The sequence below is a fragment of the Salvelinus namaycush genome, chromosome 1 (genome assembly GCF_016432855.1).
Source record: "Salvelinus namaycush isolate Seneca chromosome 1, SaNama_1.0, whole genome shotgun sequence".
Taxonomy (NCBI): Eukaryota; Metazoa; Chordata; class Actinopteri; order Salmoniformes; family Salmonidae; genus Salvelinus; species Salvelinus namaycush.
In genome coordinates this window covers 15,498,194-15,524,653 of record NC_052307.1, presented here as the reverse complement: position 1 = coordinate 15,524,653, position 26,460 = coordinate 15,498,194, and the positions used below count along the sequence as shown (strand labels likewise).

The following is a 26,460-nucleotide window of genomic DNA, read 5'->3' as shown; positions in this document are numbered from 1 at the left end:
GAATCCCGAAGTATCCCTTTAACTTTGTGTGGCGTTGACTCCACCCCCCTGTACCTTTGTGATGAGGTCAGAATGGCGGATGATGGCACGGATGAAGAAGCGGTAGTCGGTGACCTCGGCACCCTCCTGCACACGGGCAGCGCCCAGGTACAGGTGCATCTTGTGGTTGGCACAGGGCACGGCTGTCAGGTCAAAGTTACGCATGCGGTTCAGCTCCAGCTGGAAGGCCAGAGCAGGCTCTAGGTTCCTGTAGATACGGTCCTCCTGGAACTGGGAGAGAGTGAGGAAGGGGGGGGGGGGGGGGGTTGAGGGAGAGATAGTTTACTAGTTTTTTAAGGTTGTTCATGTATAACAAATGTTCAGTTATTGTGAGAACTATTTTGTGTAAATATGTTTTTTTTTTACCCCGTCTCTGGCTCTGAAAGTGAAGAACTTGGGAAATTCCCTCTGGTAAAAATCAGAGAGAAAAATGTGATCAATCTTGGTCGTATTCATTAGGGCACCAAACAAAAGAAAAGGGTCAGAAACAAGGAGAGAATATTATTGTCGAATAAGAAAGGATTGTTCTAATTTTCCATTACATCTTTTATCAGCCATAGTTTAATATAAGTTAATGTAAAGTTAATTGTACATTAATCATAAGTTATTGAACAATTTTTGTAACCTTAATTTTAGCAGGCATTTTAGCATTGATACCAACATGCACACAATTTACAAAATGCAGTTGGGAAAATCTGTAGATTGTAAGGAACTAAAAGCTGATTTATTCTGAGGAGACCGAAGAGATTACCAGAGTTAGCCATACCTGAAACCGGGTATGGTAACTCGTACGTCTGAAGGTTATTAATGATGTTAGGTACGGCGGGAGTTTTTGTAAAATAGCTTTATAAATAAAAAGAGAGCAATGACTCAACCTATGTGACTTTCCAACAGTAAAGAATGCAGTGAACAGAACATGTCGCCTTGTAATGAAACGAAGAGCGCTATGTTTAACTGCATCTAATGGCTTTAAAACCTTTTACAGCAGTGGGCTAAATCACACAGAGTGTCTCTTGGTAGTCTTAAACAAATCTACTTTGAAACAAAAGTATACACTTCACACACATGGTTATGGTCTTAAAAAAAAGAAGACACCTGTACCTTGTCAGATATAGAGTTGAAATGTATTCAATTTTGAGTTTGCATCCCAATTTAGACTTTTTTGCAATTTTATAACTAACTTCATGCAATTCTACTAATTTTGCAATGGGGTGGAGACAAAATGAGCAGTTATACAGCACATTTCCTGCAATTCTACACATTTTGCCATAGGGGAGTCAAATGTTTGCAGTTTTTAATATGATAACGGATGATCAATGGGCTCCAACCCGGTCGGTAATTTGACCAGGCTTACTACAAGTTTAGATAGCTAGCCTATGGCTCTTTTTTCCATTAAAATGCATTGGTATTCATAGTAACGGCTCTGTTTGAGATGCTCAATGAGGAGACATGAGAGAGCTATTAGCTGACATTACATAGCTACTTTTCATCACTCTAAACTCCGACAATCAGCTTGTGATTGGTAGCAGATATTTTTGTTACGATTTCAGACTTGAATAGCAGGGAAGTAGACCAAGATGTCATACCCTCTAACCTTTTGTCTAACTTGTTGGGAAAGTGGTGAAAATGTCAGTTGTTTATAAAAAGTTTGAGAAAATGTTGTTGATGCGGTTACTTAAACACCTGTAACGTTTGATCAGTACCAGATAATTCTGTTCTGATTTCAGATTTGAATAGCAGGGAAGTTGACCAAGATGTCATACCCTCTAACCTTTCGTCTAACTTGTTGGGGAAGTGGTCAAAGGAGCTGATTTGTGTCAAAAGTTGCATTCACAGTGAATGGAATGTTGGAAGTCATGATGTCACAATGGAAGCTTTAGAATGTTGAAGAAATAGAGTGAAAGTGGATGAAGTTCAATAAGTTTTATAAGTATGATTAGTATAGGAAATTGTATAAAATCACGCTATTCAAGACCAGTCTGCTTGTTTTAAAGTTTGAATTGCGTTTCTAGCTTAAACGGTGTAAGAGGAGCAGCATTGTAAAGAATAACTAGAAGTCAGAAATGAGTGGTACAATATTTAAAGTGTGGCTGCTTTTGCAAGCCACACTTATTAATAGTAAGAGATGACGGAGTACTACTCACCATTTTATTCAACATCAACAAAGGGAATTTCAAATGTAGCCTCGTATGACCATTCTGATCTCCAAGCTTACATTCTGTTTCGCTACATGGATCCCGTGCAACAGAATGGAAGCTTGGGAGATCAGGATGATCGTACGAGGCTATTTCAAATGGTCTTGTAGAAACATCTTACCCTCTGTGCAACTAAAAACGTGATCCTTCGGATGCCGTGCTCAAAGAGTAAAACTTTCTGGAATAAGAAATGATCATATCAAGTATAATCCTAGTGCAGAAATCATAGGACACTGAGATAATAATGAAGGGGTGAACCCCTTTAAGATTCCCCCCTATGAGAGAAATCTATAATGTTACTGAGCGAGTTTGGGAGGGATGAACAGTGCTGCTGACCTTAGACTGGGCGAAGGCAGCGAAGGCTGTGACCAAGGCATCGTCATTCTCTGTGTCCGCCGACTTGATGGACACATTGATGATATGGATGGGGTTCTCCCTCATGTTCTGCAGGTGCGCAGGGGAAATCAATCACAGCTTAGTGAGAAATCTCAGCCTTCCCCCTTATATACCAAATGATCCTCTTAAAGATACTCTATGAGATGTACAGTTAATTAACATAGATGATAACAAAATAATATAAATGTCTTATATTATAAACATACAAATCATTAGTATTAGGCAAACAGTATATATTTTCTGTCTAATATTTTGGTCCATTTAGGGGATCACTTGGGGGCGGCTCGCAAACACCACCAGAGTCAAAAGGTCTGTAAAGCCTGTGTAACACGATCCCATCACATGGTCACCTTGCAGTTGTCCTCCTCGTAGAGGCTGGGGCAAGCCTCGGAGAACAGCGGGCTCTCCAGGAGCGGGTCAGCAAAGCTGGAGATGACCTCGTCAAAGTTCCTGCACACACAGCCAGCGGATGGACACACTGGTCAGGTCAGGACAAGGCATATTATTACCCTATATTACCCAGCCTACATATTTCTACCATGCAAACCTGACACCCAAGAGTTGTTCTCTGTGTTATTTCACCTTTTGAAGTCTTCAAAACATTGGAAGGCCACCATGGCCCCCATGCGCTGACAGGGGGGAGAGAGTGCCCCTTCTAGGAAGAGCTCGCTACCCTGCCGCCTCATCTCAAGCTGCCCTGTGCTGTTCACCGGCATCGCCACCCTGAGGGGAGGGAGGATACACTGGTGACTCCTGGGTAGGTTTTGGGTGGGCACAGAGAGCAATGTTCAGTTAAGGTTGGGGGTTGCTTTTCTTCAGCACTAGGCATGGTGAACAACCATCGACACAAATGAGTGTAGGCACTGGTGATCAACTGACAGCAAGTTTACATTATGATGCCAACAGCATACTGTACATGTTGTCTTTCCACAAAGCATAACAGACAGCAATATCTTTGTTCACTAGACACTTTTTTTCTTTGATAATACGTTTCATAATATGAACTGATTGACTGATTGTGTTTGATTGAAAGTGGTGGGGCAGATTACCACAGTGGCCTATGAGGGTCAAATCAGCCTCTGGTAGAATACAGAATCCCCTTTTTGTCACAAAGGAATCACACAAGGTTTTAAAAGGCACAATGCATACTGTAGGTCAGACAAATTAAATGTGCCTCCCAAAAGCTAATTATCTCTATGAAAGTTAAGACAAACAATACACAACATTAGAAATTCCTTTGGCAGAGGTTTACAGTTTCAAAAAGCGAGGGGGAAAAGCCATGCATTGCTAGGAGACATACACAGACAGAGCCAGGAGGAGCTGTAATCTACCTGTTCAGAGTAGGGCTGCTCCCTCTGAAATCAGACAATTGGCAGGTGAATGTTAGCAGTGGATGATCCACCTGAAAGCTCTTCCTTTACCTCTTGCATTCTTATTAGTTTCAAAGCACTTTATGACATACTCTAGCTTTGCACACATTAATAATCATCATGAAAAATCATTTTAAAGTTAAAAAGTTCAAAGCAGCTTATGAATTGTATTTCTGTACTGTGTGTGATTGAGATCCATTGTGATCTTTCAGGTTGCATTCATGAAACCTGACTTATAACAAAATAAGAGAGCAGAGGGAACAGTTAAGCCTCTGCAATCAGGCCCGACTTTCAGTAAAATAGAATTTGCGCCACTTTGAAAATATTTTTTTCAAAAACAGTCTGTAAGAGAAAAAAAAAACGTTTTAAACAATAAATGACTGAAGTCCTTTTCCTGGTTTGTGGAATCGGAGCGTTGCCATCTTGAAAGCAATCTTATAGAACAGCAATTAATCCCAATAGTTTACCTCGGTCTGACTATTTGCCCCAAAGTGGCGGTGGGAAACAACGATATTGAGGGTTTGTTCCAAAGGGCATACCACCCTGCATCCCACTGCTGGTTTGGATGGGAGACCAGATGCTGCTGGAAGTGGTGTTGGAGGGCCAGTAGGAAGCACCCTTTCCTCTGGTCTAAAAAAATCTGCCCCAGGGCAGTGATTGGGGACATTGCCCTGTGTAGGGTGCCATCTTTCGGATGGGATGTAAAATGGGTGTCCTGACTCTCTGTGGTCACTAAAGAGTCCATGGCACTTATTGTAAGAGTAGGGGTGTTAACCCCGGTGTCCTGGCTAAATTCCCAATATGGCCCTCATACCATCACGGTCACCTAATCATCCCCAGCTTACAATTGGCTCATTCAGCCCCCCTCCTCTCCCCTGTAACTATTCCCCAGGTCGTTGCTGTAAATGAGAATGTGTTCTCAGCCAACTTACCTAGTAAAATAAGGGTAAAAAAAAAAATGTTGGGGGGGTTGAGGAAGGACAGAGTATTGGACAGTATTGCTGTGCCCAAATGGAAGCAGCATACAGACTATACCATGACCAGGGGTTACAGGCTTTATTAGGGCTCTCAGTATAGGGACTGAACATCGATTGGCTCATTCGTTAACAAAGATACACCCCCCCCCCCCAAAAAAAATTACCAGATACAATAGATTTCCATTCACATTGCTTAACATAATTAAAGCCTTACGTGGTGAATAGTGAATTAACTACAAACAACTTTTCTTTTGACACAGTTATCATAATGGCAGAGTTGTAACTTTGTGTTGTAAACTAACTGTCATTTCTATGTCTGTTTTCGAATCCCCCAGTTTATGGCAAATTGCACCCACCCTGTTCCTTCTATCTCAACTCACAGACTTCTTACTGGTCACTTTTTGGCACAAGGGGAGACCTGGCAGCTATGGAAGCCTTGTACCTGGCAGCTATGGAAGCCTTGTACCTGGCAGCTATGGAAGCCTTGTACCTGGCAGCTATGGAAGCCTTGTACCTGGCAGCTATGGAAGCCTTGTACCTGGCAGCTATGGAAGCCTTGTATTGTATGTTGCAACAGTCAAAATTATCTGAATTCCATAGTTGGGAGATAGGGTAGTGAGTTTGGTGTAGAGCTGCTTTATGACGCTGGCAGAGAACTGGTGTCTGCCGTTGGCTGGGTACCTGTTGGGGTGGGACGACGGCAACATGAACTGGAAGTCTACAGCACACGTCCCGTCCTGCAACTGGCGATGCTGGAGGCTGTTCAGCTCATAAGCAATGTAGCCCCTGCGTACGTACACCTATAGGGAGGGGACAGCGGGAAGAGAACATAAGGGAGAATTTTTGCGAAATGATCTCCATCAGGATGAAGCCAATTCCGGTTTATATGCTGTTCACTATGCTCACCTCCAAGGCAGCCATGCACACCACCCGGTTAGAGTGGTAGAAGAAATTGGGCAAAACATCGAAGATGGTGGTCTCAGACAGGATGAGTTTCTGCCGAGGGGAAAAGCAATATTATCCTTTAGATGTTGTGCAAGTCAACAAAAAAAAAAAAATGCTGTTTTGCATACAACGCAGAAAATATGATGCTCACCTTCAGGTTCTCTGGGCAGAACTGGTGCCCATATATGTCAATGGCAGACAGAAAGATGGACTCCACCTGGTTGTGCCTCAGTTCATAAGAAGGCAGATGGGAAGCTATCAAAACCTGCAAAATACACACTTGTCCATCAATATGTGTTGTTTTGTAGCTACTAAACTGCTTATCTAAGTGAATAACATCTATCATCTTATCTGACTAAGGTCCTACCAGTCTGACTGAAGTCTTAGAATGTTGAAGAACGGTACACTCCATTGTGGGAAAACGTCATTAAGTACAAACAGTTGCGAAACGTACCTGTCTGGCACGCAGAGCCACCTTTGAGTTCTCCATCTTGTTGAGCTGTGTGAGCTCGTTCAGGATGGCCATCAGCTCGTCTGTTACGGTGGGGTCCCGGCCACACAGCTGATCCTAAACATCACCAGGGATACACAACCCACTCCCTATTAGCATTAGAAAGATGTAAAACATGGCCCCAATACAACAAACTACATATGTAGGAACACTGCATTACGGGTTCACTGAAAATTATTACAATGTATTATAAAGACAGGTGTGGTTTCAGAACCTGGTCTCAGAGCATTTCGTATTATTCTGTATGTAAATCCGAGACACTCGATTTAGTATGATATTTTACCTTTCGTATGGTATGTATTAATTTGTGGATGTCCATCACCCATTTCGTATGATATGTCACGAATTACAATTCGTATTATATGGTACGAATTTGCAAAATGTACAATAAGTTACAAATTTGCAAAACTTATAGGTTTGAATTTGTAAAACGTATAATGTATTACAAATTTGCAAAACATTAATATTTTACGAATTAGCAAAACGTATGTTATGTTATGAATTCTAGCTAGGTGGCTAATATTAGCTAGCTGGCTAACGTTAGCTAGGCTAGGGTTTAGGGTTAAGTTTAGGAGTTCAGATAAAGGGTTAAGGTTAGGGGAATGGTTAACTAACATGCTAAGTAGTTGCAAAGTAGTTAAAAAGTTGCTAATTAGCTAAAATACTAAAGTTGTCTGTGATGAGATTTGAACTAGCAACCTTTGGGTTGCGTTATACACCCACCCCACAGTTATAAGCTCACCTCTCCACCCCGACCAACCACCCTACTTTCCACCCTACCCTGCATCGCTGCCAGTGAGAATTTCTCCTTTGCTGACTAAAACGCATGATCATTACACAGGTTTTTGCTGGGGACAATAAAAGGCCACTAAAAATGAGCAGTTTTGTCACAATGCCACACGTCTCAAGTTGAGGGAGCCTGCAATTGGCATGCTGACTGCAGGAATGTCCACCAGAGCTGTTGCCAGAAAATGTAATATTAATTTCTCTACCATTAGCTGCCTTCAACATTGTTTTAGAAAATTTGGCAGTACATCCAACCGGCCTCACAACCGCAGACCACATGTATGGCATTGTGTGGGTGAGCGGTTTGCTGATGTCAACATTGTGAACAGAATGCCCCATGGTGGTGGTGGGGTTATGGTTTTGGACGACATAAACTACGGACAAACACAATTGCATTTTATCAACGGCAATTTGAATGCACAGAGATACCTGAGGCCTATTGTCGTGCCATTCATCCGGCGCTATCACTTCATGTTTCAGCATGATAATGCACGGCTACATGACACAAGGATCTGCACACAATTCCTGGAAGCTGAAAATGTCCCAGTTCTTCCATGGCCTGCATCCAATGCCTGCATACTCACCAGACAGGTCACCCATTGAGCATGTTTGGAATGCTCTGGATCAACGTGTACGACAGCGTGTTCCAGTTCCTACCAATATCCAGCAACTTCGCACAGTCATTGAACAGGAGTGGGACAACATTCCACAGGCCACAATCAACAGCCTGATCAACTTTATGCGAAGCTTCTGCATGAGGCAAATGGTAGTCACACCAGATACTGACTGGTTTTCTGATCCACAGCCCTACTTTTTTTTTAAGGCATCTGTGACCAACAGATGCATATCTGTATTCCCAGTCATGTGAAATCAATAGATATGAGGTAGAATGGGAACTGTAACTCAGTAAAATCTTTGAAAATGTTGCATGTTGCGTTTATATTTTTGTTCATTATATTTTTGTTCAGTATAATTTGAGTGTCCCGGATTTACATTTACTATACTACGTCTAGTCTATGAGACCAGGCTGGGTTTCAATTACCAATGACAAAGTCAAGCAGAGGAACAGCTTGCAGGTTGTGTTGGTTGACCCCTCCGAAATAGCATAAACATTTGCGCAATGCATTTTCCTTTATAAAGATTGAGGCTGAATTAATGTTTAAGCTTCACTTGTTCTTCAACAAGTGGAGGCAGAGCTGTGGGTGTTAAGTTGAGAAAGTAGCCTTACAATAAGCATAGTGACCAGGATGTTCTTTTTGGAGACTTGGGCGTGAGAAAAGATGCTCTCCAGCACAGGGGTCATGTCAGGCTTGTACTGCTCCCTCAGGTTGATCACACACTTGTCGTAGTGAGCTGTTCACAAAAGGAAAAATATTGGCATACCATGTATCACCACAATATAAAATAACTCATACAACAGCAGGATACAGTCTTATGTCTTGATTATATCCACAGTGAAACACCAATCACCTTGCTGGAACTGCATCTCCACCTGAAGGTAACGGTTGAGCAGATCAAGCACCACAGACTTCATGTAACCCCGGATTCCACTGCGGTACCTGCAGCACATTCATATCACAATCCACTCAAACTTCATATATCTGAAGTCATGTCTGTTATGGAGTGATGATTCAGATGTGAAATAAGAGAAGTGGGACCTCTGCACCAGCTGGACGATACTCTGAGTGTTCATGAAGAACACTTCCCGGTCAGCCTTCCTCTGTAGGGTGGCCGCATGGCTGTCCAGGATGCAGGCAATCTAAAATGGAGGGGGAACAAATTCAGCAGGCATACTGTAGAAGGATTCACTTCATTAGCTGAGAGTGGATGCAGTTCACTGTGCATATATTCAATTCCCAGTCCCAAGTCTGATCATGTGGTGGCGAGTGTATGGGGACTGACAATGACTGTAAGAGTTGGCAAGACAGCACAAACAGATCTGGGGACCAACCTGCTACTAAGGTACTCCGAGGCCACTCACTTTTGCGAAGTGAGAATGGTCAAACGGAGCATATCAGTTAGGATTCCAGGCTAAGTCACTCACCCTTTGGCTGGGGAACTGGCAGAGCACCGAGGTGATGTTGCTGGCGTACTGGGCCATGACCTTGCGGATGGCCTTCTCCACACCGGGCGGGATTCGGCTGGACACGCTGGTCATGATCTCCTGCAGCTCCAGCAGGGGCAGCGAGGGGTCCCGCAAGGTCTTCATCAGGGTGCCCACCCACTGCTTCACCTGAAGGGGTGGGGGGAACATACTGTCATCACACCCTCATATCACACCCTTGTCCCACAGCTCAATCAACATTCCCATTCTACAGTGTGCACAAGGGATGCAAATGCCCGCATTCCAACTTGTCTTCATAGCAATCTGACAAGATTTACATGGTTCCGGAGAAGATAAAAGACTTCTTTGGGGCATTATGCCATCTGATAATCTGCTCGACTACGATATTAATGTCGACCTGCAACCTTGCGGCCACTCTATTGGTATGTGCAGCGCTGCAGTAGGTGGAGGCCCCCACCTTGTTGCTGAAGTAGGGCTCGGTGAGGCAGTAGCCATCCATGACCTTGACCAGGTTCTCCAGGACCATGTGGAAGACCTGGTGGAGCTTCTCCCCCACGATGGGCAGCGGCTGCTGGGCTGGGAGAGAGGCCGTATTCAGCTCCACCTAAGAGATCCACAGGAAGACAGAGATTCAGATATAAACCAAATGTGTATAAACTCCAAATGTGTAACTGACCACTGCGCCATCCCTGCTATTGACTGGCTGACTGATGGGACTGTTGTGTAGGTGGGTTGTTGTCCATGCTTATGTGAAGGTGTGTGATTTACATGATGTACACTACCATTCAAAAGTTTGCGGTCACTTAGAAATGTCTTTCTTTTTGAAAGAAAAGCACATTTTTTGACCATTAAAATAACAAAAAATTTATCAGTAATACAGTGTAGACATTGTTAATGTTGTAAATGACTATTGTAGCTGGAAACGGCAGATTTTTTATGGAATATCTACATAGGCGTACAGAGGCCCATTATCAGCAACCATCAATCCTGAGTTCCAATGGCACGTTGTGTTAGCTAATCCAAGTTGATCATTTTAAAAGGCTAATTTATAATTTGCAATTATGTTAGCACAGCTGAAAACTGTTGGGCTAATTAAAGAAGCAATAAAACTGGCCTTCTTTAGACTAGTTGAGTATCTGGAGCATCAGCATTTGTGGGTTCGATTACAGGCTCAAAATGGCCAGAAACAAAGAACTTTCTTCTGAAACTCATCAGTCTTTTGTTGTTCTGAGAAATGAAGGCTATTCCATGCGAGAAAATACCAAGAAACTGAAGATCTCGTACAACGCTGTGTACTTCTCCCTTCACAAGAACAGCGCAAACTGGCTCTAACCAGAATAGAAAGAGGAGTGGGAGTCCCCGGTGCACAACTGAGCAAGAGGACAAGTACATTAGAGTGTCTCGTTTGAGAAACAGAGCCTCACAAGTCCTCAACTGGCAGCTTCATTAAATAGTACTCACAAAACACCAGTCTCAACGTCAATAGTGAAGAGGCGACCCCGGGATGCTAGCCTTCTAGGCAGAGTTGCAAAGAAAAAGCCATATCTCAGACTGACCAATAAAAAGAAAAGATTGGCAAAAGAACACAGACACTGGACAGAGGAAGATTGGAAAAAAGTGTTATGGACAGACAAATCTAAGTTTGAGTTTCGGATCACAAAGAAGAACATTCGTGAGACGCAGAAAAAAAGAACAGATGCTAGAGGAGTGCTTGACGCCATCGGTCCAGCATGGTGGAGGCAATGTGATGGTCTGGGGTTGTGTTGGTGGTGGTAAAGTGGGAGATTTGGACAGGGTAAAAGGGATCTTGAAGATTTTGCAACGCCATGCCATACCCTGTGGACGGTGCTTAATTGGAGCCAATTTCCTCCTACAACAGGACAACGACCCAAAGCACAGCTCCAAACTATGCAAGAACTATTTAGGGAAGAAGCAGTCAGCTGGTATTCTGTCTATAATGGAGTAGCCAGCACTGTCACCGGATCTCAACCCTATTGAGCTGTTGTGGGAGCAGCTTGACCGTATGGTACGTAAGAAGTGCCCATCATAAGGTGAAATCTCATGAGGTGAAATCTCTTCAGATTACCTCAACAAATTGACAACTAGAATGCCAAAGGTCTGCAAGGCTGTAATTGCTGCAAATGGAGGACTCTTTGATGAAAGCAAAGTTCGAAGGACACAATTACTATTTCAATTACAAATCATTATTTATAACTTTGTCAACATCTTGACTACATTTCCTATTCATTTTGCAACTCATTTCATGTCCTTTTTTCCCATGAAAACATACATTTAAGTGACCCCAAACGTTTTTGTACGGTGGTGTATGTTTTAAACCTATTGCACTACTATGTGATTTGTACTGTATTATGTGATAAGAATGCCTACTATAATAGCTGTGTTACAGGCTGTGTCCGAAATGGCACCCTATTCCCTATATAGTACAGTACATATATGGGATAGTGTGCCAGTTTAGATGCAGCCATAGAGTTGTATTGAAGTAGGTGAGGGGGTGACTTGCTGGATGGATGCTGCTGGGGTTGTCCAGGTCCATGCGTGCCACCACACAGCCAGGCGCCAGCACCGCCCCATGCCTCTTCACATAGTGGACACAGCCAGACTCCACCACTGTCAGTGTCATCACCATCTTCATGACCTGCAGACGCACCGCAGAAGTCAGTCGGAGCACGCACGCACACACACAAACAAGACTGACTACCCATGTAACGATTATCTAATTATGAAAACCAAACCTGTAGACATACAGTAAGTTTTCATGGACTCCTCACTCACCTCGATCTCTGCATACGAGTTCCCTGCACAGATATGGCCTCCGTCCTCCACCAGGTACAGCAGGAGCTTACCAGCAGAGGACGACCTCAGCACAGTAGGGTCTTTCTCCTTCTCAAACACACACGTCTTGTTGCCAACAGTGATCCGGTAGCTAGAGGGTTACAAATACATACGTTCATGATGGCAAAAGAATCGGCTTAATGGCCCATCCATCCACCCGACAGAAAGTCCCACCTGTCCACTTCCTCCTTCATGTAGGTGGTGTAGCTGCTGCCATTGTAAGAGAGCAAGAGGCCGCCATCGCTCAGCCGGTGGACATCGATCTCAATGTCCGAGCCATTCATGATGACAACATACGTGGTGGGGGACTGGCGAGCCACCTGTCAGTCACAAACAATGTTGAAGTCTTATTGGTTGATAACTGAGGGGCGAATCCAAACTTCCTCTTGAAATGAATTTTTACTTAATCTCCTATTGACATCAATGCATGATTAAGTGAAAATTTGACTGAAATTAGGATTCGCCCCTGATCAATCAAATTAATTTATGAAGCCCTTTTTACATCAGATGATGTCACAAAGTGCTATACAAAAACCCAGCCTAAAACCCCAAACAGCAAGCAATGCAGATGGAGAAGCACTTATCCCTGAGAGGATGAGATCAAGTCATGACAGAGAATGAGACAGGTGTAATGAGAGGTCTTCGTACCTTGAGGCAGTATTTGATCCCCTCGTAGACCAGGTCCACCTCGACAGTATTGAGCAAACTCGCTGCAGGCAACACCTGGCCCCTACAGAAGGACATTTCACATACTGGATTTAGACAGGTGTACAACATTACACCAATAACACATTGGACCGACAAAGGTGATATTCGGATTCTCTTCCTTCTCCCCAGGTATCTACTTGTTCACTCCTCCTCAAGGATTTATAAGCATTGGATTGGTTGTAACAAATATGGGAGAAAAACACTCCATCTAACTCCATGCCAATCCAATATTTTTTCAGCCTTGAGGGGGAAGTAACAATTGCACACTTAAGGGAGAAGAGGGGGTGAGAATGTGAATTGGGCTATAGTAGGCCACCTTTCCAGTGAGTGCAGGAAGTCGGACATGCTCTTCCTGAAACTAGCGTCCGCCACGTGTAACGACCCGCAGACAATGCCCAGCATGGTGTCTGGCCTCTCCGCCTTCAGGGAGAACACACACACAGACGTTGGAGATTTGTTTTTAACCAACTGTAGTCTTACAGGATTGACTTTTTTAAGATTTACGTTCATATTCCACAAGGGTCCTCTACCTGAACTTTATCTGCGATGAGATTATCCAACCAGCCCGTGTCGATGTCGTTGTTCCGGAAGCTCTCTGTCTCCAGCAGCTTGATGAGGTACTCAACCGTGGTCCTGAAATCCCCCCGGATACACAGCTCCTTCATGGCCACCACCATGTTCCTGCGCCACCACACAGTAACCACCACCACCCCCCAGGTATGGTAAGACACCAACACACAAACCACCAACTCATGCAGAATTCCAAATGGATCTGAGCCGAGCCCATACACCCTAATCACTCCTGTAGATCTGAGAGCACTTTGATAATAGCTTAATCTTGCCTTCTGATTGGCCAGGTGAAAATGTCCCCATATTGCTTCCACCTATCGTATCCTCTCAGGTCTACAGGAGTGGTTAGGGAGTAGGGGCTAGCGGTTGATAGGGACTTCATCAGAATAACTGATAGTCTAGTCTACAACACAACAAGGCAAGGAAGGACTCACGAAATTGCCTCCTCTCGGTTCTCCCCCCAGGAGAAGCAGTGGCCGAACTGGGAGTCAGCAAACTCGTGCAACCCCCCGGTAGCCCCGACACTGAAGTAGCCCCACACGTTCTTACTGCTGCGGAAGTTGAGTTCCTGCACTGTGCCCGAGCTGGGCTTGAAGCCCTGCGAGTGACAAGGAGGGAGGACAGGTCAGTTGTGAGCCTGCAGAACCCATGCCATCTCTTGTTAAGAATATGGCAGGCCAGCCCTGTAGAATGCACACCTCGTCTGGGTTCTCGCTGGTGATGCGGGCCGCAATGACGTGTCCCCGGGGACTGGGTACACAGTCTGGGGCCTCAAAGTTGATGGTGGTGTCCCCCCAAGGGGTCTCTCCATAAAGCATGCGGATGTCTTTGATCCTGTGGAGAGGGATCCCCATGGCTATCTACAACAAAGGAGAAAGACCAAGTTAACATTGTTTATTCCCAAGGAACTATTCACAGTTCCTAAAGCTTTCAGAACATCTCAACAACCACATAAATATAACATTTTACTGAGAAAAAAATGGAATGCGATCATTAACTAAGTCAAAGGACGAGATTAAACCCTGACCTCTGGCTGCTGCGTACCTGTAGCTGGGCAGCGGGCAGGTTGACATCCCCAATCATCTCTGTGCAGGGGTGTTCCACCTGCAGACGGGGGTTGAGCTCTAAGAAGTGGAAGCTCCCGTCTTCAGAGAAGAGGTACTCCACGGTGCCTGCGCTCACGTAGCCCACCATCTTAGCCATCCGCACTGCATACTGACATGGGGGAGGGGGCTTGTGTTCATTAGGCACCAAGAGGAAGATAACTGACTAAAACAGGGAGGGACTACATTTTCCGTTGTGTGCCCTAATGAACACAACTATGGAATAGTGAAATGGCCGAAAAACAAGTATCTAAATGTCAAAGTGGAGAATCGTCATTACAATGGCGAACACAATGACAAGGAAAGGCCCTCTGTGTCTCACCTGCTCCATGTGCTCAAAGGTGGTGGAAGATGCTATGGTGGCCGGGGCCTCCTCAATGATCTTCTGGTGTCTCCGCTGGATGGAGCAGTCTCGGCCAAACAGGGAGATGGCGTTGCCGTACTGGTCGGCAAGGATCTGGACCTCCAGGTGACGGGCATGCTGGGCCAACTGCATGACGAAGATGGGCGAGCCGGGCACCTCCGCCTGCACCTGTAGATGGATGGATCCATCGATTTGTATTAGATGAGGTTAACACAAAATTGTGCTAATTATGGACATGACATCCCCATGCAGTGTGTGTGTGTGTTTCAGGTGTTATGGGCAGCCTAGCTGTGTGGATGTGGATTCAAATAAAGTATGTAAAATGTGTGTGCGTGTGTGTGTGTGTGTGTGTGCGTGCATGCGAAATGCAATGACACAAACCTGTCTAAAGAAGCTGGCAAAGTCCTCAGCGTTGTCCACCTTCCGGATGCCCTTGCCCCCTCCTCCTTCTGACGCTTTTATCACCACCGGGTAGCCAATTGTGTCTGCTCCCTTTCAGGAGAAAGCACATTGAAGATGAAAGGATATTCAGCAACCCTGAACTTGAAATCAAATATTTTATTGTTAAAACCAACACGTTTCATCTTCAGTTTGCTCCACTGTTCATGAACCTTGGTTTAAAAGCGAGTTAGGGACAGCATTTCCATTGCTCGGGAAAGAAACACATTGAAATACATCGTTTCAGACCTCTTAAAGGACATCAATACAAACAGAGTGAATTAAATACCTCTCCAGTGACTATTTGTCATATGCTGCAAAGGATGTCTCAATGGTTTCAGCATTGGCGATGGCGTGGAGATGCTTACCGCAAGTCCATCGTCAACATCACGCACGCAGCCGTGCACGTAGACCTCTGGAGGCACGCTGATCACATGGCCGAGCCTCTGGTCCTCCTCTGTCCAGTCTACTCTCAGACCTACAGCACACGCAAAAGAAAATAACATGAGACCTAGCTCAGAACAAATACACTTATGACAGAGTATAGAATAGAACAGAATCATCTTCAAAACCGCTAGTGTTAAAACACAACAGTCAGTCACCCAGTCAGAGTCCTAATACTGTCTTGTAAGTCTTTTGTAATACCAGATTGGGGGTGTGGGGAAGGGGTTAAGATGCAAGGATGGGGGAGGTCTGGGGGTAAGTGTGCAGGTAAGGGGGTATATCACCTGATCCACTCCAGGGCAGGGTGGGGATGTCTGCGCTCTGGGCCACGATGGAGGAGGCCACCTTATCACCCAGGGCCCACATGGCCTTACTGGATGGCCCTGAGACACACGCAAAAAATAAAAAATAAAAAACATATCTACATCAACACACCACAATGAATGGTGCTTGTGTTGTAACGCGAGTTAACCATCCAATAATCCACAAACAGCTTCATGCCGGGCTGTACCTAAGAAGGAGATTCCGTTCTTGTCCAAGAGCTCAGGCAGTTTGGGGTTCTCAGAGGCGTGACCCCATCCAACCCAGACCGCCTGTGAACAATAAGAAAACTGAGATCAGAGTCGGAGCCATGAAAATATAATTACTAGAAGGGACAAAGCCTCTCAGACCAATTTGACAGCAACATTCATCGATGCACTTAATACGGCCACGGTCCATCCATCGTAGAACATTGTGACTTGATTTGGGATTGGTAATGTCCCTTCTAAGCAAAAACGAATTCTCCTGTGGGTGAGAGTGGAGATGGAGGAGCACCGTCTGACCTGTACAGGGATCCTCTTGGCGATGTCCACTATCAACTCTACGTTGGCATAGTTGTTGTTGTTGGCGCCGCCGGGTACGGGTACATAGTGGTCCGCCATTTTGATATACTCTATAGAAGAGTCACACACATACAGTCACATTAGTTATTCGTGAGAAGTTCACACAGAAAGCATTTCTTTGGAGTAATTGAGTGACTCGCTGTCGACTTTATCTACAGATGTGCCAAGAGACACAATGAGGAACAATGATCTGGAGCTGATGATGATGATGACCTGCTAAAACATGTTTCACTGACCTGCGTTTGCTTTCAGGTCCTCGGGGGTGACCATCACCACAAAACGGATGGTCCTCTCATTCCGGAACATCTCATAGGACCAACGGCGGATGGAACGCATACATTTGACCGCCGCTATGCCATTATTAGCTATCAGCACCTTGTGAAAGAGAAAAAGTGGGAGAGAGACAAAAAGAGAGAGAGAAAGAAAGAAAAAAAAGAGAAGAAAGTAAACAGTACTCAACTCAACATTTGACACTATTTTGTTGTCTGTTGCTCGTAGCTTGATGAGTTTAGTCAAGAGAGACACACATTTAGTGACACGCATCCAAAAAAGGCACAGACAGACAGGGAGGGATATCTTACCTTATCTATCACACGGTTTCCTCCAAAGCGGGTGACAAACTCAGCCGGCGAGGCCACGGTGAAGTGTCTTTGCAGCTCAATTTTTCGGTGCTCGCGACCCTTCTTCACCAGATGTGGGTGAGACATGCTAGGCCTGGAAAGAGAAAACATACAAGTGGTTGTCCAAGAGCACACATGCATCAATGCCTCACGCTTTTTATTAATATTTCATTCGTACAACTCAAGTAAAACATCAAGCAACTGCAATCAGTCATTTCTGTGTTGGGACAAATCTCTGCATCATGTAAAGTAGGTCCCGGTAAATTAGGATGTAGGACTTCTAGAAGAACATTCCCATCCAGCAAGCAAGTTCACCAACATCGGACTCACAGGCCAAACCCAGAACAAGGAGGAAACAGCAGCATTGGACCTTCACAGCAATCAGCCAAAGTTCAGTCTCTACAGAAGGTAATGGTTGTGCTGTCACTGCTCAGGTCACAAGTGCATGTCTTACCTTCTCTGTAAGCCAAACATTTTGTCAGCCATATCCTACACAAGGTGTTCAGTCAACCGCGACAGACAAATGTTTCAACTCGGAGACAATCTGACAGGCTGCAATACAACACACATGCTAATCCTCTCAGTTACCTACAGAGGTACCTCAGACATGCCTGGTACTGCACGTATAAACAATGCTCCCAGACCACAGAGACAATCAAAGGTTAATGTGTTATCAGCAAAAATACATAGCCTAGTTACACAAGCTTAATCCTATCAGCAGTGGCAGAGCATTTTACCATCTCTCCATTGTGCCCAACCACCAAAATGTTCACATGGACCAAGTTCATATGAAAAATATATGATAATGGAAACAATACTAACTGCACTCAGTTAGGCTGACACGTAAGCTTCAATAAAAAAAACTGTGATACTAACAAGAGCAGTGTGCAGGTTTCTCTTTTCTTTAAAGTTCTCTTTGTTACCATGTACCTGCAACAAGATGTGCGAGTGACTTTTTACATTTTGAACTGCAGTCAGTTAAAAGGAACCTGGATATGGGTTTTCGTTTTCAGTTCAAAATGATCACATGATGAATAAATTAGAAGCCAGACTTTCAGAATATCTGCCTATATTATTGAAAAGTGACATGAAGGGGCACAATAAAACAATATAAAGTTCACTACCGAGAATGATCAAACACTAAACAATACAGGGGTAATTCCAAGGTAATGGAACTATGCTTTGACTCATACCAAACAAAAAAAACTATGATTTCAAAGTTGAACAAACCATACAATTCTATGCAAAAGGACTACTTTTAACAATTTGAAAAGAAAAATGTACTAAAACTAATTTAGTGGAAGAACTGTGCCAATGCAAACTTTGGTAATGGAGTTACGATAAAATCTCCCACAGGTTTTCATGCGAACATGTTGTCCAAAAACTCTTAAATACTGTATCTCCTCCGAATTAAGATAAAAAAATGTCTGCAAAAAGAATGGGGTGTCAGCTATGACATACACTACCGTTCACTTAGAAATGTCCTTGTTTTTGAAAGAGAACCATATTTTTTGTCCATTAAAATAACAACATCAAATTGATCAGAAATACAGCAACCATCACTCCTGTGTTCCAATGGCATGTTGTGTTAGCTAATCCAAGTTGATCATTTAAAAAAAGGCTAATTGATCATTAGAAACCCATTTTTGCAATTATGTTAGCACAGCTGAAACTGTTGTGCTGATTAAATAAGCAATAAAACTGGCCATCTTTATACTAGTTGAGTATCTGGAGCATCAGCATTTGTGGGTTCGATTACAGGCTCAAAATGGCCAGTAACAAAGAACTTTCTTCTGAAACTCGTCAGTCTATTCTTGTTTTGAGAAATTGCCAAGAAACTGAAGATCTCGTACAACGCTGTGTACTACTCCCTTTACAGAACAGCGCAAACTGGCTCTAACCAGAATAGAAAGAGAAGAGGGAGGCGCCGGTGCACAACTGAGCAAGAGGACAAGTACATTAGAGTGTCTAGTTTGAGAAACAGACACCTCACAAGTCCTCAACTGGCAGCTTCATTAAATAGTACCCGCAAAACGTCAGTATCAACGTCAACAGTGAAGAGACGACTCTGGGATGCTAGCCTTCTAGGCAGAGTTCCTCTGTCCAGTGTGTGTGTTCTTTTGCCCTTTGCCCATCTTAATCTTTTTTTTATTTATTGGCCAGTCTGAGATATGGCTTTTTCTTTGCAACTCCGCCTAGAAGGCCAGCATCCCAGAGTTGCCTCTTCACTGTTGACATTGAGACTGGTGTTTTGCAGGTACTATTTAATGTACCAATTTAATTGGTGATCTGCTAGCCAGCTGATGAGAAATGTTGCAAATCATCTTTTTAAATCTGTGAATTGTTTGCAGGACAATACAATCTTTCCCGGAAGGTGTGAAAATAGGAAATTGTAACATTATCTGACTAAAAACGTTAGAAATTCAGCTGTCCGTTTTCTGCTCAATGTAGGCTTGCTTGCAACTCTGGGTCTTCCTTTCCTGTGGCGGTCCTCATGAGAGCCAGTTTCATCATAGCACTTGATGGTTTTTGCGACTGCACTTGAAGAAACGTTCAAAGTTCTAGAAATGTTCCGGATTGACTGACATTCATGTCTTAAAGTAATGATGGACTGTCATTTCTCTTTGCTTATTTGAGCTGTTCTTGCCATAATATGGACTTCGTCTTTTACCAAATAGGGATATATTCTGTATATCACCCCTACCTTGTCACAACACAACTGATTGGCTCAAACGAATTAAGAAGGAAACGAATTCCACAAATTAACTTTTAACAAGGCACACATGTTAATTGAAATGCATTCCAGGTGACTACCTCATGAAGCTGGTTGAGAGAATGCCAAGAGTGTGCAAAGCTGACATCAATGCAAAAAGGGTGGCTACTTTGAAGAATCTCAAATATATTTTGAATTGTTTAACACTTTCTTGGTTACTACATGATTCCATATGTGTCATTTCAAAGTTTTGATGTCTTCACTATTATTCTACAAAGTAGAAAATAGTACAAATAAAGAAAAACCCTTGAATGAGTAGGTGTGTCCGAACTTTTGACTGGTACTGTATATGAAACATATAACACTAACATTTCTTGATTAGATAAGTATTCAATCCCCTGAGTCAATAAAATGTTAGAATCACCTTTGGCAGCAATTACAGCTGTGAGTCTTTCTGGGAAAGTCTAAGCGCTTTGCACACCTAGATTTTACAATATTGGCACATTATTCTTTTAAAAATTATTCAAGCTGTGTCAAGTTGGTTGTTGATCATTGCTAGACAACCATTTTCAAGTCTTGCCATAGTTTTGTCTTATATCGGCTTGAAAATCTAACTAGGCCACTCAAGAACATTCAATGTTGTCTTGGTAAGCAACTCCAGTGTATCATTGGCCTTGTTTTAGTTTATTATCCTGCTGAAAGGTGAATTTGTCTCCCAGTGTCTGTTAGAATGCAGACTGAACCAGGTTTTCTTCTAGGATTTTGTCTGTGCTTAATTCTATTCCATTTATTTTTATCCCCCCAAAAACTCACTAGTCCTTGCCGATTACAAGCATACCCATAACATGATGCAGCCACCACCATACTTGAAAATATGAAGAGTGGTACACAGTGATGCGTTGTTCGATTTGCCCCAAAAATAACACTTTGTATTCAGGACTTATTTAGGATCGTAATAACAAAAAGGGTTTGAATGACAAGACATTTCAGCTTTTCATTTTTTTATACATTTTTAAAAACATACCACTTTGACATTATGGGGTATTGTGTGTAGGCCAGTAACACAAAATCTCTATTTAATCCACCTTAAATTCAGGCTGTAAAACAACAAAATGTGGAAAAAGTCAAGGGGTGTAAATACTTTGAAGGCCCTGTAGCTAGCTAACCAAGACCGACTGGAATGCAACACTCAGCCTTCAAGTGCCTTTAGCAGCACTGCAGTCAAGTAAACAAACTCACAAATTGCTTCCTGAGGTCTAAAATAGCTGGACAAGAGAGAAAACAAAATACTACAGCTAGTGTGCCATTATTGATTACGTGCCCCCCCCCCCCACCTCTCTTTTTAGTGTAAATACAGCTTCCCTGTTGAAGTTGTCACTGATATCAAAAATGTTACAGCGACTAAGTTCACAACCTATAAACCTGTATCATAATTTGTCCTTAAACAAACATATTATTGATCCTGTGCCACACTGAAAAGAGAAGGTGAGAAGTTCTTGTTGATGGCACTACTTTTGTAGTGGTCATGAATCATGACACCTAAAGTCACCAGCAATGTGGATAAGAAAGTTTTGTTGAAAGAGGCTATCATGCTAAGCAAAGATCTGTTGGCAGATTGCTGTATTACACTCTAGGGTTCGTTTCTGGACCAGACCACTGTTTTACAGCTTGAGTTGATTTCGGGGTGTGGTTTGATGCAGATGTCTCATGTGTGTGAGGGTGTTTGCAGGTGGGAAGAGTTAGCCAAATTATTTCACCAATTAGCTTCAGCTGGCTGTTGTGCTACCGTAGCAAACTTGGTTTGACTTTTGATAGCATATCTCCGGGGCTAGTTAGGGACCATCAGTAAATTAATTACACAATGTAAATTAGACAATATTTTCATGTTGGACACCTTATAGTTCTCATTAAATGCTTTCAATATTTGTATATGAATATCTACAATTTAGTTAGTTTGAGGTTAAGTCATTGAAATTTGGAACCAATAGAATTTTAACATACAGTATTGTCTCATGGTCCCTAATTACCGCAGGCATTACAATTGGCTTGCGTGCAGCTGGACTCCAAATGTATGATTACTTGTGTGCTGACAGCTGTGAGCAGGATTGAAATGAACCCAACCTTCATTTACGTTGTGACATACTCATGTACAAAACTCTGCTTTGGACCAGACTGACTTTATGACAATAATTATTTATCAAATCAAATTTTATTTGTCACATACACATGGTTAGCAGATGTTAATGCGAGTGTAGCGAAATGCTTGTGCTTCTAGTTCCGACAATGCAGTAATAACCAACGAGTAATCTAACAATTCCACAACTACTACCTTATACACACAAGTGTAAAGGGATAAAGAATATGTACATAAAGATATATGAATGAGTGATGGTACAGAACGGCATAGGCAAGATGCAGTAGATGGTATAGAGTACAGTATATACATATGAGATGAGTAATGTAGGGTATATAAACATAAAGTGTATGAGAGGGCTTTCAATGTTGTTCAGATGATAATGAATTATACGTCTTATTTATTTATTGTCCTATCATGGTGGAACAGTTTTAAAATAAATGATACATTTGATTTGTTGTTGTCCTATCATGGGGAACTACATTTTTTAAATAAATTATATCTATTTATTTATGATCCTGTTTTAATGGTACGGTCCATGACCCTATACCCTAGACACCCACCTGAATCACCCAGATACTAAGGAGAAGTCCCTAACTGTTTTATGTGCATGCTGTAAGCGGTCTGTATGCAGCCAAAATGAGGTCAGAGACCAAGAGCAGCACTGCCCCCTCAAGATTCTGAGCCTGTTTGGCAGGGTTGGTCCTGCAAAGCCAAAGCCCCCTAAAGGGAGAGCATACTACACAAGGAAATTCTCAAAACTGCTAATGAGAACCTTGATGACCTTGTACCTAGCCGGTGGGGATTCCGGTGGGGTGCCCCAACCCAGGCAGTGGCAGTGCTGGCAACACTAGCTGCAGTAACCCATGGGGAGGGGGTCACACTCGGACATTCAGAGAGGGGCATATTATTGTGACCCTAGTGGCACAAAATCAAAGTCGGACTGCATGGAGATGCTTGGGAATATGGTCAATACGGGTGACCGTATTGTGGGTGTTGAAGGGAAAAGGTGTACATTTGACCTCCATCATCTAGGATGTGACAATGGTAAATAAAATCGCTCATGTTTTGCCTATTTTTTGCGCAGTCTTGCAGGCCTTCTCATGCAGCTGCAACTGCAAGTGCATTTGTAAATCAAGACCTATCTTGAGTTGGGCTCTGGTTTGGTGCAATTGTTGAGTAAGTGAGCTTATGGTTGTGTGGGGGTATGGGTTGAGTGAGTGTGGGTGTATGTGTGTATCCCACAACTGTTGCGAAGGAGTAAAAGATGTTAGGGACAATAGAGGATGATCCACAGCTATATATAATACAAATCGAGGTGAGGGCGATGGAAATGCATTTGGCAGTTAATCTACTTCAATTCGGTAAATGGCACTGTGTGCTCTTTTCAAAGGATGGATCCCAGTCGGTTCAGGGCTATAGGATACAGGGGGTCGAGGGTGGTCTGCCGGGCATTGGGATGACAACCCAACTCGGGATGAGGGCTTTTAGCGGGTGGAATAGAAGGGACCAATTGGAGGTTTACTTAGTAGAAATGCAAATATCATGGTACAGCTATATAGACACTCAATCATCATGTTACTTTTTAATGGTACGTTTACAAACATATAATTCGATAAGAAGAATTGAAAGTTGTGTCTCATTATGATAGGTGGTGAAATAAGTATAGCCAGTTACAATTGTAATGGCCTAGCAGATAATAAGAAAAGACAATCAGTATTTACCTGGCTAAAAGAGAAGGAATATAATATCTATTGTTTACAGGAAACCCATTCAACAGTTTTAGATGAAGTTTTGTGGAAAAAGAACTGGGGGGGTGAAATATACTTCTCCCATGGGCAAAGAAATTCAAAAGGGGTGATCGTTTTAATTAACAATAATTTTGATCCAAATGTGCAAATTGTCAGATAGAATTAAACAGATATGGCTTATTAACCTATACGGTCCGAATAATGATGATCCAAGCTTTTTTGAAAATATATATAAGAATTTATCAACTCTACAAGCAACACTAGACTCTATTATTATGGTGGGAGATTTTAATACGGTCTTAAATACCTCTATGGACCGGAAAGGAAATCACACTACAAACTATCACCCTCAGGCACTTAAGGAAATCATGAATGTCATGGATATATTGGAATTAGTGGATATATGGAGACTTAAATATCCTGACCTAGTGAGATATACATGGCGGAGGCTTAATCAAGCTAGTCGTCTTGACTACTTTCTTATACCATTCTCTCTGGCACCAAAAGTTTAAAAAGTGTTGATAGGGGACAGAATGCGGTCGGATCATCACATAATTGGCATATATATTACTCTTACAGAATTTCCGCGTGGGCGAGGATATTGGAAATTTTATCAAAGTCTACTAGATGATAAATTGTTTAGAACTAGGACAGAAGATTTTATAACTTACTTTTTCAGACATAACATAGGTACAGCAGATCCCCTTATTGTATGGGACACTTTTAAATGTGCCTTTAGAGGCAATGCAATTCAGTACTCATCTATAAAACAAAAGCAATTTAGATCAAAAGAATCCATATTAACAAAGGAAATTGAAGGACTAACAGTACAGTTAGATAGCAATAAAAACAGTACCATAGAGACACAGAATAAGTTAGAGGAAAAACAAAAAGAAATGGAGGAACTTATTCAAGAAAGATCCAGTGTAATATATTATAAAAATAAAGCGAACTGGATGGAATATGGGGGAAAATGCACCAAATTATTTTTCAATCTACAATATAGAAATGCTACCAAAATTGTTTTTATTAAAACTTGTTACAAATGATGGAGTCACGCATGATTCACCAAATGATATTTTGAAAGAGGAAGTAAAGTACTTTAAGAATATGTTTTCATTTCAGGCTCCTCCATCTCCACTAACTGACACTAATTGTATGGATTTTTTCCCTAATAATAATGTAAAATTAACATCTGTACAGAAAGACTCATGTGAAGGCCAAATTACAGAGGAGGAACTGTTTGATGCAATTGGGGCCTTTAAGGATGGGAAAACTCCAGGGTTGGATGGCATACCAGTGGAAGTATACAAAACTTTTTTTGATATACTCAAAGGACCATTATTAGCTTGTTTTAACCACTCCTATATAAATGGTAGATTATCAGACACGCAACAAGAAGGTCTGATATCATTATTACTGAAACAGGACCCAAGTGGTATATATAAAGATCCAGTCCGTTAAAAAAATTGGAGACCTCTTACACTCCAGTGTTGTGATGCAAAAATCCTAGCAAAATGCTTGGCACATAGAATTAAAAAAGTATTGTCAGATATTATTCATCCTAATCAGACAGGTTTTTTACATGGACGATACATTGGAGATAATATAAGACAAGTACTGGAAACAATAGAACACTATGAAATATCGGGGACACCAGGCCTGGTTTTCATAGCTGATTTTGAAAAGGCTTTTGATAAAGTACGACTGGAGTTTATATATAAATGCCTAGAACATTTCAATTTTGGGGAATCTCTTATAAAATGGGTTAAGGTTATGTATAGTAACCCTAGGTGTAAAATAGTAAATAATGGCTACATCTCAGAAAGTTTTAAACTATCTAGAGGAGTAAAACAAGGTTGTCCACTATCGGCATATCTATTTATTATTGCCATCGAAATGTTAGCTGCTAAGATTAGATCAAACAATAATATTAAGCGATTAGAAATCCGTGGCTTAAAAACTAAGGTGTCATTGTACGCTGATGATTCATGTTTTCTTTTAAAACCACAATTACAGTCTCTCCACGGCCTCTTAGAGGATCTGGATACTTTTGCTATCCTCTCTGGATTAAAACCAAATTATGATAAATGTACCATATTACGTATTGGATCACAAAAAAATGCACATTTTACATTACCATGTAGTTTACCAATTAAATGGTCTGACGGAGATGTGGACATACTCGGTATACAAATACCAAAAGAAAGAAATGTTCTCACTCCAATACATTTTTATAGAAAGTTAGCAAAAATAGATAAGATCTTGCTACCATGGAAAGGAAAATACCTGTCTATTTGTGGAAAAATCACCCTGATTAACTCTTTAGTTATATCACAGTTTACCTATTTGCTTATGGTTTTGCCTACACCTAGTGACCTGCTTTTTAAATTATATGAACAAAAAATATTCAATTTTATTTGGAACGGCAAGCCAGATAAAATTAAAAGGGCCTATTTATATAACGAATATGAATTCGGTGGGCAGAAATTATTAAATATTCAAGCATTAGACCTCTCACTAAAGGCATCAGTCATACAAAAGTTATACTTAAATCCAAACTGGTTCTCTAGTCAATTGGTACGAATGTCTCA

At 42.2% G+C, this 26,460-nt stretch overlaps 1 protein-coding gene across 1 annotated transcript in view; it reads right to left on the bottom strand.

The window, feature by feature from the left end:
• LOC120050553 (acetyl-CoA carboxylase-like) overlaps positions 1-26,460 on the bottom strand; it is a 59,924-nt gene that overhangs the window by 13,534 nt on the left and 19,930 nt on the right. The window contains exons 2-34 of the mRNA XM_038997146.1: positions 17,230-17,362; positions 16,885-17,023; positions 16,589-16,698; positions 16,276-16,357; positions 16,049-16,147; positions 15,689-15,798; positions 15,264-15,374; positions 14,841-15,050; positions 14,460-14,630; positions 14,114-14,275; positions 13,850-14,013; positions 13,376-13,526; positions 13,162-13,265; positions 12,786-12,867; positions 12,312-12,457; positions 12,078-12,228; positions 11,806-11,940; positions 9,742-9,888; positions 9,264-9,452; positions 8,878-8,978; positions 8,690-8,778; positions 8,448-8,572; positions 6,377-6,490; positions 6,074-6,187; positions 5,884-5,973; positions 5,659-5,777; positions 3,962-3,985; positions 3,213-3,353; positions 2,981-3,080; positions 2,571-2,678; positions 2,356-2,412; positions 406-447; positions 55-270 (exon numbers count right to left, since the gene is read on the bottom strand). Of these exons, the coding sequence (XP_038853074.1) occupies positions 55-270; positions 406-447; positions 2,356-2,412; positions 2,571-2,678; positions 2,981-3,080; positions 3,213-3,353; positions 3,962-3,985; positions 5,659-5,777; positions 5,884-5,973; positions 6,074-6,187; positions 6,377-6,490; positions 8,448-8,572; positions 8,690-8,778; positions 8,878-8,978; positions 9,264-9,452; positions 9,742-9,888; positions 11,806-11,940; positions 12,078-12,228; positions 12,312-12,457; positions 12,786-12,867; positions 13,162-13,265; positions 13,376-13,526; positions 13,850-14,013; positions 14,114-14,275; positions 14,460-14,630; positions 14,841-15,050; positions 15,264-15,374; positions 15,689-15,798; positions 16,049-16,147; positions 16,276-16,357; positions 16,589-16,698; positions 16,885-17,023; positions 17,230-17,362 (4,036 nt within the window). The remainder of the gene's footprint in view (positions 1-54; positions 271-405; positions 448-2,355; positions 2,413-2,570; positions 2,679-2,980; positions 3,081-3,212; positions 3,354-3,961; positions 3,986-5,658; positions 5,778-5,883; positions 5,974-6,073; positions 6,188-6,376; positions 6,491-8,447; positions 8,573-8,689; positions 8,779-8,877; positions 8,979-9,263; positions 9,453-9,741; positions 9,889-11,805; positions 11,941-12,077; positions 12,229-12,311; positions 12,458-12,785; positions 12,868-13,161; positions 13,266-13,375; positions 13,527-13,849; positions 14,014-14,113; positions 14,276-14,459; positions 14,631-14,840; positions 15,051-15,263; positions 15,375-15,688; positions 15,799-16,048; positions 16,148-16,275; positions 16,358-16,588; positions 16,699-16,884; positions 17,024-17,229; positions 17,363-26,460) is intronic.